The sequence below is a fragment of the Heloderma suspectum genome, chromosome 2 (genome assembly GCF_057233095.1).
Source record: "Heloderma suspectum isolate Gila_16-S chromosome 2, 16-S_ref, whole genome shotgun sequence".
Classification (NCBI taxonomy): domain Eukaryota; kingdom Metazoa; phylum Chordata; class Lepidosauria; order Squamata; family Helodermatidae; genus Heloderma; species Heloderma suspectum.
The window spans coordinates 2,493,314-2,507,776 of NC_139459.1; the positions used below are offsets into that span (position 1 = coordinate 2,493,314).

General features: G+C 52.2%; 1 protein-coding gene and 1 long non-coding RNA gene across 3 annotated transcripts in view; both read right to left on the bottom strand.

Annotated features, from left to right (window-relative positions):
- LOC146351847 (uncharacterized) overlaps window positions 1-14,463 on the bottom strand; it is a 1,244,848-nt gene that overhangs the window by 989,038 nt on the left and 241,347 nt on the right. The window lies entirely within an intron of this gene.
- Window positions 1-14,463, bottom strand: part of PHF24 (PHD finger protein 24) — a 35,823-nt gene that overhangs the window by 4,151 nt on the left and 17,209 nt on the right. For both annotated transcript variants that reach the window (XM_084831994.1, XM_084831995.1), the window contains exons 2-7: window positions 10,470-10,857; window positions 7,903-8,088; window positions 4,783-4,861; window positions 4,033-4,235; window positions 1,957-2,123; window positions 1,449-1,550 (exon numbers count right to left, since the gene is read on the bottom strand). In XM_084831994.1, the coding sequence (XP_084688120.1) occupies window positions 1,449-1,550; window positions 1,957-2,123; window positions 4,033-4,235; window positions 4,783-4,861; window positions 7,903-8,088; window positions 10,470-10,853 (1,121 nt within the window). In that variant the 5' untranslated portion in view covers window positions 10,854-10,857. The remainder of the gene's footprint in view (window positions 1-1,448; window positions 1,551-1,956; window positions 2,124-4,032; window positions 4,236-4,782; window positions 4,862-7,902; window positions 8,089-10,469; window positions 10,858-14,463) is intronic.

Below are 14,463 nucleotides of genomic sequence, written 5' to 3' on the forward strand. Positions count from 1 at the left end.
CCCGAAAGGCCATGAGTGCAGGGGCTTTGGCATGATGATGGGGGAAGGCCCAGTGTGGTCTACTGGTTAGACTGGGTTTTGCAAGACCTAAGCTCTGATTGCAAGTTGTATCTGAGGGCCAGGGCCAGGGAGGGGGCTGCTGGCTGCTGGCTCTACCCTCGACCACCAAGCATTCATCCAAAGCCCTGAGTGGCCCATGCATTCGTCTGTACAGGCAGATATGTCTCATAGGCTCTGGACCGGATTCCAGACCGCTCGTATCAGCCTTGGCATGCCAGCCACATCCCTGCCCTTTATTGTCTTCTCCCACTTCCTTGCCGAGGCCTTTCCTCCCCTGCCTGGCACAGCTGCCCCCTGATGCTCTTGCCTTCCCCCTTCCATCCTATGTAGTGTCACCCCCAGCCAATGTGCTTTGCCTTACGTCTGCTGACCCTCCAGTTATTGTGCCACCCTCTCATTCTTCTGACAAAGACTTGGGTGCCAGGAGAAAGTGGGAGCAGGGGCGCCCCTCGGGGCTCTCATGCCAATCTGCTCCAGGCCTGAGTGACAGTTAGTTGACAGGCCTGGTGGGAGAGGCGGCGATGGTAGAAGCAAACAGATGGCTGGAGGAAGCATGTGGCAGAACAGCGCCGTCGCATTGGGTCCTGCTGCGGACTCGGCTCTGAAGCCCCCCCTGGAGGGGCCCCCTCCCAGCTCCAAAGGGGGCATGTTTCTCGCTCTCGCCCACCCCTCTCCTGCTGAACCAGAGTGTCCTCTCCCTGCCTGGGAAGATTCTATGGTTTGTCTTCCTGCCAACAGTGACCATGGAAACGCAGGATCTCGGCTCCTAATGAGGCTGAGCTTATTACAAGCGTTGACACATCTTCTCACCATTTGGGAAGCCAGAAGTGACAGTACATTTATGGAGGCTGAGGCAGGAGTGGCTGCGGGGTGGGGGGTGGGGACCTGGGTGCCTACAGGGGATCATGGCCAGGGTGGGGAATACAGCCCTTCTCCACCACATGCTCTGCGAACATAGAATAATCCTATGGACCAGCCCTGTTGGGATTATACCCTTCAGACAGGGGTGGGAGAGTGCTCGTTTGAGTGCCCCTCCACGTGTCAAGCCTCCTGGAACACTGTCACGTAGCACATCAGGGAGAGAGCTCCTGTTTCTTTACTCTGTGATGTACTTCTTATATCTCAGCCAATGAGGGTCTTAGGGCGTTTTAGAGCAGTGCTTTCTCTGATGTGCTAGATTCCTACATGCAGGGGTGGGTGGGTACCTATGCACTTTTCATCTGAGGGGAACATTCAGTCTCCTGCCCTACATCAGAAGCAGAACTGCTGGGCACTACCACAGGGTTATTCTGAACCTGCAGACCCCCCCTCAGAGGGAAGCTGAACTCAAGCGAGGTCTGCGGAGGTCCCCCTCTGGCATCCTTCAAGGACAGACGCCCACTACTCACCTTGGCTCCTCTGGCTCTGTGTGCAGCAACATCTTGTCTGGGCTTTTGCTGCTGGTGCTGCTGGCTGGGCTGCTTTCTGAGATGGGGCCCACGTGGCTGATGCTGTGAAGGATCAACAGGCACCCCAGGATTAGATCACAGGACCTGGAGGTCTGCTCTTCACATCAAATGGCCACACAGCATCCCAGAGCTGCACGCAGGCGTCTCTGTGACATTGCATCCGATTCTTACCTGGGAGCATCTCTCAGACACTGCTGCATAACTGTTTGTGTGGGGGGGGGCTGCTCCCCCCAACAAAGGAACCAGAGCTTGCACAGGTGCTGCAAATGCCTGGCTGCTGGCACAAGCTGGAGTAAATTGATGCACACCGCCGGGTTTCTTGGGACTGTCGAGGCTGGGAGTTCTCCCATGCCTGCAACGGCAGCCCTGTGGTGGGTGCGGGAGCAGAGAGACCCCAGCTGAACAGCAGACTTGCCAGACAAGGCTGTGGCTCTGGCAGAAGGGTTACCTGACAGTGCAGGATGGCGTCTCCTTGTGCCGCTTACAGAACCACGTGTGTTGGGTGCGCCGGCTCTCTGCCTCGCTGATGAGCCCGTCCCGGTGCTGGTCCAGGGCCAGGAATGCGGCTCGCGCTCGCTCCCTCTCCTTGCCTGTCAGCAGGCGTAGCAAGGCATTCTGCGGAGGGAAGCGGGGGGGCACATTGGACATTCTGCACCCAGAGGGCTTTTTGAAGAGCAATAAAAGAAAGGGGGCCTCTGGGCATCTGCAGGCTGCATTTCTTCACTGTCCAGCAACGCATGCACACACCCGCCCCATGCCTCTTGGCTAGGCAGGAGGCTGCGGCTTCTTGGCAGATGCCCCCTATGTTAGAAGCGAGCCCTGGGGCAGCTACTCACAGGTATGCCTTGGGCAGGGACATAGCTCAGTGGCAGAGGGAAAGTGTGGGACACAGAAGGTCCCTGGTTCAATATCTGGGTCAGGGAGCCTGGCGACGGGAACGACATAGACCCTGGAAAGCCACCGCCACGGAGAGCTGAGCATACCGGGCTGGGTGGACCAGGGGACTGACTCTGCGGGAGGCGAAGCTTCGGCTATTGGGCAGTGTAGAAATGAAATGAAATGAATGTCTTCCCAAGGACCATAGCTCAGGGAGGCAGGGCTCACGCTTCGCCTGCACATGGCTCAATCCACAGCATGTTCACTGGTGATGCTGGGCAGCTCATTCTGAAGGGTGGCCAGCGGAAGAGCCCCACTTTGCCTGCAGGAAGCCCCAGTCCAGCCCTCGCCACCTCCAGTCAAGGGGACCAAGACAGCAGGGCTGGGGAAGCCGGAGGCCCCTGAGAACTGCTGCAAGTCAGAGGAGACAACGCCGGGCTGGGTGGACCTGTGCTTTGCCTCAGTCGACAGTCACCTCTTCCTGTGTTCCTACGGCCTCACCAGTGTTACACCAGAGTGAGAGACACTGTTATGGAATATATATGTAACAGTGAAGAGCAATCATTGAATTTTTAAAGAATAAACATAGGGACATTGGAAGCTGCCTGATCCAGAGTCGGACCCTTGGTCCAACTAAGCCAGTATTGTCAACACTGACTGGCAGCAGCAGCTCTCCAGGGTTTCAGGTAGGAGTCTTTCCTAGCCCTAACTGGAGATGCCAGGATCGAACCTGGGACTTTCTGCATGCAAAGCAGGGGTTCTGCCACTGAGCTATGGCCCCTCCATCAATTATTAACTCACTACAATCTGAATGAGCTATAGGCTAATTTAGTGTAGAATTGATTCCTAGAAGCTGCAAAAGTGTGTCTGAATCAGGGAGAAAATGATTTCTCAGAAAAGCTCTCCTGAACTAGGCAGAGCTTCCCTGAACCAGGGATGTGGGCATGTTCCTAAGATAAGAGCATTGGCCAATTGAGACAGAATGCAATGAAAGGAAGATTTTAGCGTTACTGAACAGAGACCCTGGGAGAAGGAAATACATGCCTCACATGTTTATTTAAACTCTGCCAACTAGGTTAATATGATCTTATAATATAATAACTGTTTTGTTGAATGGAACAGTAATCATAGTAATGATTAATTAATATGCTATTTATTTATTCATTCATTCATTCATTCATTCATTCATTCATTCATTTCATTTCTATACCGCCCAATAGCCAAAGCTGTCTGCTACTGTTTCAATTATACTTTTGATCATCATAATTCTAGGGAATACTGGAGAGTGGTTTGTTTGCCTCATCATCGGAAACACGTTAGTTTTTTTACACTTGTTTATTTATTTCATTTCATTTCATTTCTATACCGCCCAATAGCCGAAGCCCTCTCTTGTCTGAGCAAGAAATATTATATATATTCAGAGGTGCCACTTTGTCTGGCTGCAGAAGCGCTTCAGCGACCACGAAATCGATCATATTCAAGTCTAAGACTTGCTGCCCAGAAGAATCAGCTGAGACAAGTAAAGTTTCAGCCGCTGGGGACTGTCTAGTTAGCGGTGGGTCCTCGCCTGAATAGGGAAGTCACAGACAGATCTGTTTCGGGCTTGCGGAACTGGCTAGCCAGACGGTGCGGTGTAGCCAATCCCAACCTGTGTGCGCGTCCTCTGCAGCAGCGAGATGGACTCGTGGGAGAGGAAATCTGCCCACTCAACGTGGCCCTTCTTCTCGGGGTCCAGCGCCGCAAACTGCAGGGTGTCACGGTCTTCGCGCTCCTCCCTGTCGGGCCGGTCGCCCCCCTGCTGGCTTGCCAGGCGCTTGTAGCGCAAGAAGTCGTCCAGGCTCAGCCCACTCTCTGTGGAGCCAGGAAAGGGGCAGGGTGAGTCAGGAAGCCATCTGTGCTTCACCAGGGCTAGCACCATGAGCTGCCAGTGCCATGTGCTCCCCTTTTTCGGCCACCCCAAGACCCTCAAGTGGAGGGCCCTCAGTCAAGGGGAGTCCTCGGCTTTGATGCTGGTGACAAATCTAGCCCCATTTAAGACCCTGCCGGAATAGCCCTCTCTTCCACTTCCTACCAAGTTCTGTGGTGCCCCCTCGCTGTCATTCCACCTTCCTCTGGGGTTTGGACTGGCCAGGGGAGAGACTCTTGAAGACTGTTCATCCATGTAAATGGCAATGCATGGAGGGGGGAAGGTGATTTTGTCTGCTGGCCCCACCCTCCACTCTCCACACATTCTTCACCCAAACCTGTGAATAGGGCCTGAACCCTTTGTTCATCCTGGGTTTGGGTGAATCAGCTGGTGTGACCCCCTCCACAATCTGCTCCCAGTTGCACAGATGAATGTGTGAACAGTCCTTTGGTGGGAGGAACAAAGCGTGTGAACACCACACAGGAGTCTTACCCAGGGTGACCTTGCACTGATGGAAGGCTTCTGACAAGCAGCTCATCTCCTCTTCTGTGAGTAGCAGGTTGAGGTTGTCCTGGGGTTGAGGTGGGTGGGGGAGGTCAGGTGGCCAGGTGAAAGAGTGAACACAGGATGAGTTAGTTGCTGGGATGTTCACTCCCGCTTCCGACATAATCAGTTGAGTCCTGACATTTTACAGCCAGATTCAGCACTCCAAACAAATGGTGCAAGGGAAGGAAATTTGCACACCGACACAGATTTCGCACAGTTTAGTCTGCTTCCAAAGTGTAAGACCACATTTTTGTAAGATAAATATGAAACAAACTAAAACTTTAGAACTGTTGATTTTTTTTTTAAAAAAGAGGCAATAGTGTCATCTTGCAAAATGCAGTGCTCTCTAATGCTTAAACTCAACAGAATCCAAATTGTGCATTCTGTAAAACCTTCAAATTGGTAGGAGAGAAAGTTGAATTTTCCCAAGGAAATCTGAGATGGAAGAATCTGCTTAAGAAATCAGCTCCCCCAACCCAATTAATTTTGTCTGCAATTGTATGCACACTTACCAGGGGGAAGCCTCATTAAGCACAGTGGGGCTTACTTCCAAGTAGACACGCATAGGGTTGTGGGTTAAATCTAATGGGACTTGGCAGCAGCAGCTGACAGGGGGATGTAACAGGCTGAGAACAGTTATTTTGTCGGAGGAATATGCTACTGTCTGGGACAGCCCCTCCTCTCCCCCCACCTTCCACAAACCACTACACATTTGGCCTGCGCCAGTTCTTCTGGTTTGCAGCCTTCTCTGAGCAATGCTGAGACATTTCTTGGCTTCCTCCCACAGCACTGGGGCTAGAAACGTCTTGCTTTCTTTTCAAAGTGCAAGCGGATCCCACACCAGGTTTCAGCTTCTATTTCTGCCCGGAAGAACAGCAGATTCACAAAATCCAGGCCTTCCTGCTTATATAGGCCTTGAGTGGTTGTGATGGGAGAAAATGGTATTGTTCTATTCTCATTCCTTCAGCATATTTGGAAGCTGCTGGGAAGCCGCCACCCTGCCCCGCCCCACCCTGCTCCGATACAGCAAGAGAGAACATACGAGCCAGGATAGACGAGACCAGAGGCCTTTATAGTCCAACATGCCCTTCTCACAGTGGCCAGCCAGATGCCCCAATGGGAAGCCCACAAGCAGGACATGAGGGCAACAGCACCCTCCTACCCATGTTCCCCTGCAAGTGCTACTGAGAGGCATGCTGCCTCTGATACCAGAGGTAGCAGATAGCTGTCAGGACTAGTATCCTTGGACAGCCTCTCCCCCCATGAATTTGTCTAACCCCCTTTTAAAGCCATCCAAATTGGTGGCTGTCATGGGAGTGGATGCCATGGTTTGGCCCTGCCAGGGGCGCGGGGCATCTTTCAACCGAGGGCTGAATTCCGTGCTGGAGAAACTCTCGGGGGCCGCCCTCCAGGGGTGGGTGGGGCCAAGGGCAGAGGGGCTGGGGTGGAATACCGGACATGCTGGCGCACTGCAGCTCCAAGCACTTCCTGCCAGCAGCTCGGCCTCTGGAGAGGCATGTTGGCCCTTTAGAACGGGGGAAACTGCACAGAAGCCGGGGAGCCACAAATGACCAGTGGCTGTGGGGAAGGGGGCGTGGGCTTTTGGGGAACCCTGAGGGTCAGATTCGGCCTCTGGGCCTGAGGTTCTGCACCCCTAGACTCTACGCTGCATGAAGGAGGCCTTCCCTTTGTTTGTCCTGAATCTCCCACCCATCAGCTTCATGGGGAGGCCCCACTGGGTTCTAATATTTTGAGAGAGGGAGAAGAAGGTCTCCCTCTCCACTTTTTCCACACCAGGCATCATTTTGTACACCTCTGTGTCTCTGCATGTTCACCCTTTTCCCCAAGCAAAACAGTCCCAGACTGTTACCTTTCCTCATAGGGGAGTTGCTCCAGCCTCTTGATCATTTCCAGCTCTAAAATATCCTTTTTGAGGTGCGGTGACCACAGCTGTACACAGCATTCCAAGTGTGGCTGCACCATAGATTTGTATAAGGGCAGTTTGATATTGGCAGTTTTATTTTTGATTCCTTTCCTAATTATGCCCAGCATGGAATTTGCCTTTTTCACAGCATCTGCACACTGGGCCGACATTTTCATCAAGGCAACCACAGACAGGGCTGTTGCTTCCTGAGACGGGGCTTCAGTCTGAGCCACTTTCTGAAATCACCTATGGATGTGGGGAAGTTTCTGCCCATTGATGTCATCAAATAGTGACATTTGAAGAGGTCCTCTGTGCTGACCTACTTTTATGCATCTTCAAATGTCAATGTTTTCAAACTCCTCATTATACCACACTTGCTATTTTTAGATACATAAGTCCAGACCCTCCTCAGGAGGAGTGCCAGGTACTACACTATACACTGTGGTAAAAAAAACCAGTGATTGGTGGCCAGTTGGACACATCTTTAAGACAATGTCCATTCAGTGGAAAGATATTCATCCGGGAGAATATCTACATCCAATAGCCACATTCTGCACAGCTGTTGCTCAAAGTTAAGCATGGTGGTTTGTGACATTACACATTGTGTGAACTAGCCTTCCTCAAGCTGGTGCCCTCCTCTGCTGACTGGGGCCGTTGAAAGTTGTCCAACACATAAGAGGGATGAGACCAAACGACCATGTAGTCCAGCCCCCTGCTTCCCACAGTGAAGTCTATGAACAGGTCATGAAGGTACCAGGCCTCTTCCACTGTTGCCCCTCCAGCACATGGTCTTCAGAGACAGACTGCCTGCAGTCCAGAGGCTTCCTTTAGCAATCATGGTTGATGGCCCTTCGTAGACCGCTCTCTGCCAGGCAGCCTTCCCCAGCCTTCCTTGCCCCAGATAAGTTGGACTGCCAAAGCCTTGCTGGCTGGGAATGCTGGAAGTTGTGATCCAAGACATCTGAGGTGGGGACCAGCTTGAGAAAGGTTGTCCTATTCCCTCTTGGAAATGTGAGGCTGAGATAGCACTTGTCAGTCGAGGGATGGGTGGCACGCTCCTTCACTGGAAAGCCAGGCCAGATCCCCAGAGCGCCTATGTCCCTCTCTCTCTCCCCGTCCCCCTGCCAGCCCCCGTGGCTTACGCAACAGTGGCAGCTCCAGCCGGTCTCCGTGTGGGCCGCCTCGATGACCGCGGAGGCATCGTCGTGGGGCAGAAAACCCATGCGGCGCAGGCAGCCGTCGTGGTAGACCCGGGCGCACACCCGGCAGGGCAAGAGGCTCTCCGCTGTCCACACCTCACACACCTCACACACCTCATCATTGCGCACCTGCAGGAGGAAGACAGGCAAACCGAGGGGGAGCTCAGGCCCGGAGTGGCAGCAGGCAATGGAGGCATGCCCCCAGGCCGCCGACGCCCTGGCTTGCCCCCAGCAGGACAAAGATGCTGGAATCCCTCTCAGAGGCCGCTCTAAGCAGCATCTGCCTCCTTAGCCTAGGAGGCTGGACTGCTGCAATGTAGTAGTCCAGAGCCTGAACTTTAGACAGGGACTCCCCAGGTCAGAGCCTGCCTGGCCACGTGAATGGCTTTCAACAGAAGTTTCCAAAAGAATATAATAACATCAAGAGCATAATATCATATAAAAAACACAGTCATAAAAACCGCCGTATCTTTAAAAAACGTAAACTGCCCTGGAAGCATGACTGAAAGGCCACATATATTAATCATCCATCCATCCATCCATCCATCCATCCATCCATCCATCATAAAGCAGCAGTTGAACAGTTACAAAAGCCTGGGAGAACAAACAGGTATGTCCCTGGCACCAGACAGGCAGTTATTCTTACTTCTGTGTTGGAGGTATTTTCTGTGCTGCCCTTCGATCATATTCCCAGAGCAGTTTCCAAAGAGCAGGCCGTCCAGACATGCTGGTCCAGAGCACCTCCTGGGGAGAGAGCTCCGGGGGCAGGGGGCCTCTGACATGCATGGCGCGGACTCTCACCTAGGGGCCCCTCGGCTCAGACCGAGGTGGGCCTCCAAAGGTGGTCTAGAGGCACACTGATAGGTTAATGAGGGAGTCCACGCTCCCTCTGGACCCATGTCCCTGGCTGTGTACAGGGCTTTCAAGGGGAAGCACCAACAGGCTGAATTTGCTCAGAAATGGGCAGGGAGACAGTGGAGCTCCTCAAGGGCCAGTGAGATGTGTCCTGAAGGGCCAGTCCCATTCAGTACCTTGGCCGCGGTCTTTTGTGCTGCCTGCAGTTTCAGAGCAGCCTTCCAAGAGGTGCCCATGCATCACGTTGCAGTGTGCTATCCAAGCGTGGGTGACTGTGGGCAGGTAGCCTCTGGCCGGAGCCTTGACCATCCAGAGACTCAGCTGGTGGCCAGCACTCTGCTCCACCGCGGCCACCGAGTCTTCCATGGCGATGCTGATCTCAGCGCACTGCCCAGCTGCCAACCGGATACTGCCCTCCAGGTGTTTGGGACTACAACTCCCAGCATTCCTGATCTGACCATGCTGGCTGGGGTGGATAGGAACTGAAGTCCAAAGCATCTGGGCAGCACCAGCTTGGGGAAGGCTGCTATGGGGGGGGGAGTACAACCCCGTAGGCTGAACATGACCTCACAGAGAATGCAAACCACCTGCCCCCGAAGCCTCCGTCTTGTCTGGATGACACTTCAACTTGCTGGCCCTCATCCAGCCCATCACCAATTCCACACGTGATTGGACTCACTAGGGGGCTTAGGCAAGCCACTCCCCCTCCCCCTCAGCCACAGTATGGGGATAATACTGACTTCTAGTTGTTTTAAGGATTACAAGATCAGTACATCAACAGCTATATGCGTGCTAATGGTTATTCTGTTGCTTTCATATTTTGCTCTGCTGCGCTTCTCTCCTCCACATTCCTTCCCCTCTTCTTTAGCGTTAATCCAGCCCTTCTTTGATTTACTGTAACTGGACACAAGGGGGGGGTATGTGGTGGGGCACTGAAGGGAGCTGCTCAGCTGTGGGGGCACTGACTTCATGGATGCAGCAACCCTAACTCTATTTGCCCCGATGGACAAACGGGATTCCACTTCTACCACTGTGGGGGATCCGTGAGGTTAGTAGGTCTTCTGTAGGGGTCAGAAATAGCCTCTCCATTTACCACCCCATCCGCAGGCGGCAGAACTGGTGGCTTTTTAAGTCATTAAGGGAAGTTTTTTTAAAACAGAGAGGGAGCTGTTCGTTTGTCCCACAAGTCCTCCCAACTCATTGGGAGGGGGGAGTCATCCCCAAAATTGCAACCCCCATTTCAGGGGAGGATATCCCCACAGGAGACCAGCAGTTTTCTGGTGGTTCAGTTCAGCCCAGCTCTAGTCCTAAGAACATAAGAACATCAGAAGAGCCCTGATGCTGGATCAGACCAAGGCCCATCTAGTCCAGCACTCTGTTCACATCGTGGCCAACCAGGAAACCCACAAGCAGGACATGAGTGCAACAGCAACTTCCTGCCCATGTTCTCCAGCAACTGGTGAACATAGGCACACTGCCTCTGATACTGGAGGTAGCATAGCCAGCAGGACTAGTAGCCATTGCTAGCCTTCTCCTCCCCCCTGTATCCTCCTGTGGTACCAGAGGGATTTGTAAACCCTGCCACCATTGCCCTCCCTGCTAGATCTCCTTCCCTCCCCTCTCTTTGCAGGGCCTGGTTCACCAGTAGTGCCCACCTGCTCCCGCTGCTCCAGGCTGATCTCAATGGGCTCATCCTCATGCTGCCCCCGTGTGGGGCGGGCAAAGGCTGGTGGCGTGAAGGAGCTGGCACGGTTGAACTCCTCAGGCTCCACCCCTCGCCCATCTCGCAGCCTCTCCCAGGCAGCTCTCCGGACCCTGCTGTCCTCCTGCTGTGAGGGGCCTGCTGAAGACCCCTCATCCGCCTCCTCTACTTTGAGCTCTTGCACGGTGTCCTCCAGGGTCCCCCGCCGGCTCCCAGCACCTTCCGACTTGCGCTTGGCAGTGGGTCGCTCTCGCAGACCATCCTTGAAGGCTGACACTGCCAGGCTGACTTTCTGCACCTGTTCCACGGTCTGCCGCTTGGACATCAGCACCCCCATGGCTCTGTGGGGAGCGGGCAATGAGAGAGGTGAGTTGGAGAGAGCCGTGGGTGTCCCTGTTTCTATAGCTATATGCGCACGCGCACACACACACACACACACACACACACACTGACTTTCAGCCTAAAAGGCCCCTCCAGGCTGCTTAGAACAAGAATGACAAATTCAGTATAAAAACAAGAAATACTGTAGATGAGAGCCCACAAAGAGAGCCAGTTAAAATCTCAAAATTTCCGGAATAAACCTCACTTTCCATTAAAAGGCCTGGCAAAATAAATAGGTCTTCACCGTTTGCCTAAAGGGCAAGAAAGGGGAGCCAAGGGCATCCTCTGAGGGAGGCGCCCAGTTCCATCCTCTGACTGAGAAAAGCTCAGTTCCACGTCCCAGCCAACCAAGCCTCAGAAGGCAACGGGACGTGGATGTTGGCTCTGCATGGTTGCTGTGTGTGAGAGAGGTTGGCATCCGGGTGGCTTTGCTTTGGAACAGGGAGTGGACTAGATAGCCTCGTGGTCTCTGCTAATCACAGAATTCCATCATCCTGTTTAGCGAAACTCGTGGGACAGCTGAACCATTCCTAGCTAACCGTTTCAGTCTGACCTTTGTCTCCAAAAAGCTCTCTTTTGTCAGACCATTATATCAGCTGGGTGCCCACAGTTGTATTCCAGTAACCCTTAGAACCATCAAAAAACAAGAAAGAGCCTTCTTGCATTTTAAAGACTTCACAAGTTTATTATGGCACAAGCTTTCATGGACTGGAGTCATTTGCATCAGACATAGTGGTCTTTAATCCACAAAAGCTCATGCCATCACAATCTGTCAGTCTTTCAGGCACCACAAGACTCTTGCTCTGTTTTGCAGCAACAGACTAATATGTCCCTGAGATCCCTGTGGAAGGTCTTGTAAACTTGGTGAGTCAATTACCCAAAGCAACAACTGGTCTTTTCCAACTTTAGTATCCATGTCTCCGTGATCTGAGATCTGACCCGGACTGCTTCAAAGAGCAACACAGGCGCTTACATGTCTTCTGATCGACCCCATCATCTAATGCTGCCCACTTCTTTTCATCTCCACCAGTATGCCTTCCATTGCAGTTATCTCTGCGCTTTGGATCTCTACCAAGGCCCAGCAAATCCCTGGCTGAACTGCCCCATCTACCTAAGGACTAGCTTTATTTATTGTAGATGTTGTATGCCATCCTTAAGGGGAAAATTCCTCTCAAGGTGTCTTCCAAAAGACATAAACATGATAATGAAAAGACATAAAAAACAGCTAAAAACAAAAACCAAGCATCCTCAATTTCCTCCTGATCCCTTTTTATCATCTACAGCTAAGGTGTCTCCCAAGTTTGACCAGGTTGCCTTTCCCAAGGGTCATCTTGTCACATTTACTGGGACCATTTGACCTGCCATCTGTAGCCATGCTGTGATCATTCAGCCAGGTATCGCCAAGACAATGATCACTGCCTTCTCCTTAAACTCTAGTAGTGAGGACATTTTTGGAGTTTGGTGTAACAGCAGCTTCTACTCCTGCTGGATGGTTTGCCCAAATATCCTCTGCAGATTGATCTCCGTGTGTCTCATCTGTATTTGAATCCTCGTCCACTTCTGGCTTGTGTACTGCTAATGAGACTTCATGCAGTCCAGGAGCACAAGCCCTTTGGAGCAGGAATCAAACGTCTGCTTTAGGCTGTGAGGATGAGGCTATCCAGTCGAACCTCCTTAAAATGTGTTCCACCATCAGCCTTTCCTGTTCTGGCCAATCATACACTTCTCTTCTTGCAGTCCAACCACAATTTCCAGCCGTTGCCTCTCAGGCAATTCATATAATTGAAAGGCAGATCGCAGACCTGGCCTCTCCTAGGGGGGATCTCCACAGCAACAGGTTTAGTTCGCTCTGCACTTTGCTGCACTTTTTACTGGAGCTGAAACTGAGACACACGGGACTAGAAAACCTGGATTATCCCGAAGCCAGCCTGGGGCTCTCGGCAGGTCACATGGCAGTTTACTGCAAATTGTTTGGGTGGCTACTGGGTGGAGTCTCATCCATGTCATCATTTAGAGAGCCTGTTCCTTCCCTCCCACTCTCACCTTATTCCGCCCCTTCTGCTTCCTCTGGTCAGTGTGTGTGTTAGCGCCCCCACCCTCCCCAACCTATGTCCAACCCTCCCCCACCCAATTAAAAAAAATATTTCCCCTCTAAAACCATAATAGCGCAATAGCGACAGGACTAAATGCGCAGACCCATTGATTTCATTTTACTTGGGGTGCTGGAACCATCAGGTGGAGTAGTTCTTTCCTGGGAGGCTTTGCCCATTCCCCCTAGTTTCCCCAGTGGAAGTAGTTTTTTTCCCACTGAGAAAATCCCCAGGAGCGCAGCAGCAACCCCTCACATTACTGCAGTAATGGGGACACTCAATCCCTTTAGATAGCCTGCTTTCAATCTTTAGCATATTAACATCCCTTCAGTGCTTGTTTACTCAGAAGAAAGAAATATCCCTCCCCAGCAGTGAAAGGGTAAAGGCTAACTGTAGTGACTCATCCTAAAGCTCTTTCACTTCTCCAGTGCTCTCTTAGGTCTCTGTTGTGAGGTTGTGCTTGTTTGGTATTCTGTAGTTCTCTGTTATGTAAAGTCCCTTCTTTGCTGTATCGCTTTATTGCAGTAACTTCTCATTGCAAGCAGGGGGAAGGAGAAAGGCAGAAAGGGGGTGGGTGGGAAACAAGCCTCACTCATTGGTCCACCCACCCCATACCCTGACTGTAAACAACCCCACTCCGCCCAGGCAGCTGTGGTTGGTGAAACTGAAGTGCTTACTTCGAGTTCACGATGTAGTGGCAATGCCCTATTTTGATGTTGCGCTTTTACGCAGTATCCATTTAAGAGGATTTTTTTTTAAGTTAGAGGCTGCCAAACAGAGCACACCTATACTTTTTGGGGGAAGGCCATCAGAGATTAGTGGTGATCAAGGTGAAGTAAATACCACGAGGTAGCAGTAGCTCCTGAAGGGCCAGCTGCAAAATGGCAGAAACATTGGGGAACACTGGGAGGGGAAACATTGGGGGAACACCCCTTGATTGGGGTCAGTGAGGTAAAAGACACACCCCTGGGCAGGGCTATCATGCCAAAGTAAATGTGGAGGGTTGGTACACACTGCAACAGAAGCACAGACAAGCCAAATTAAGGAAAACAATCGGACTAAAAGTAGTATCAGAAAAACCGGGTTTTCTGTGAAAATCTCTGGGATGGCTGCAGGATGGCCATGATGTCATGTGCCCTGAACGACCTCCAAATGCAGCCAGCTCATGGCAAATTCCCCATGGATACACCTCCCTGAACAAACACACTCAAAAAGTAGGTGCATTCCCAGAATCCAGCCTGGGCATGCACTGGGGCTGCAAAACAACATTTGTTTATTTATTTATTTGACGTACCCCACTTTCTACCCAAAAAGGGCACTCGAGCTGGCGTGGCATAACTAGGCTGTGTGTGGCCACCCGCCCCCTGCTGCCATCACCGCCCAGAGCTCTCATCTGATTGACGCCTGGTGACGCCATCCAGCCCGAGCAGCTCTGTTCTCCCAGGAACACAGTCCTGTTCACAAGGCTAGCGCAGG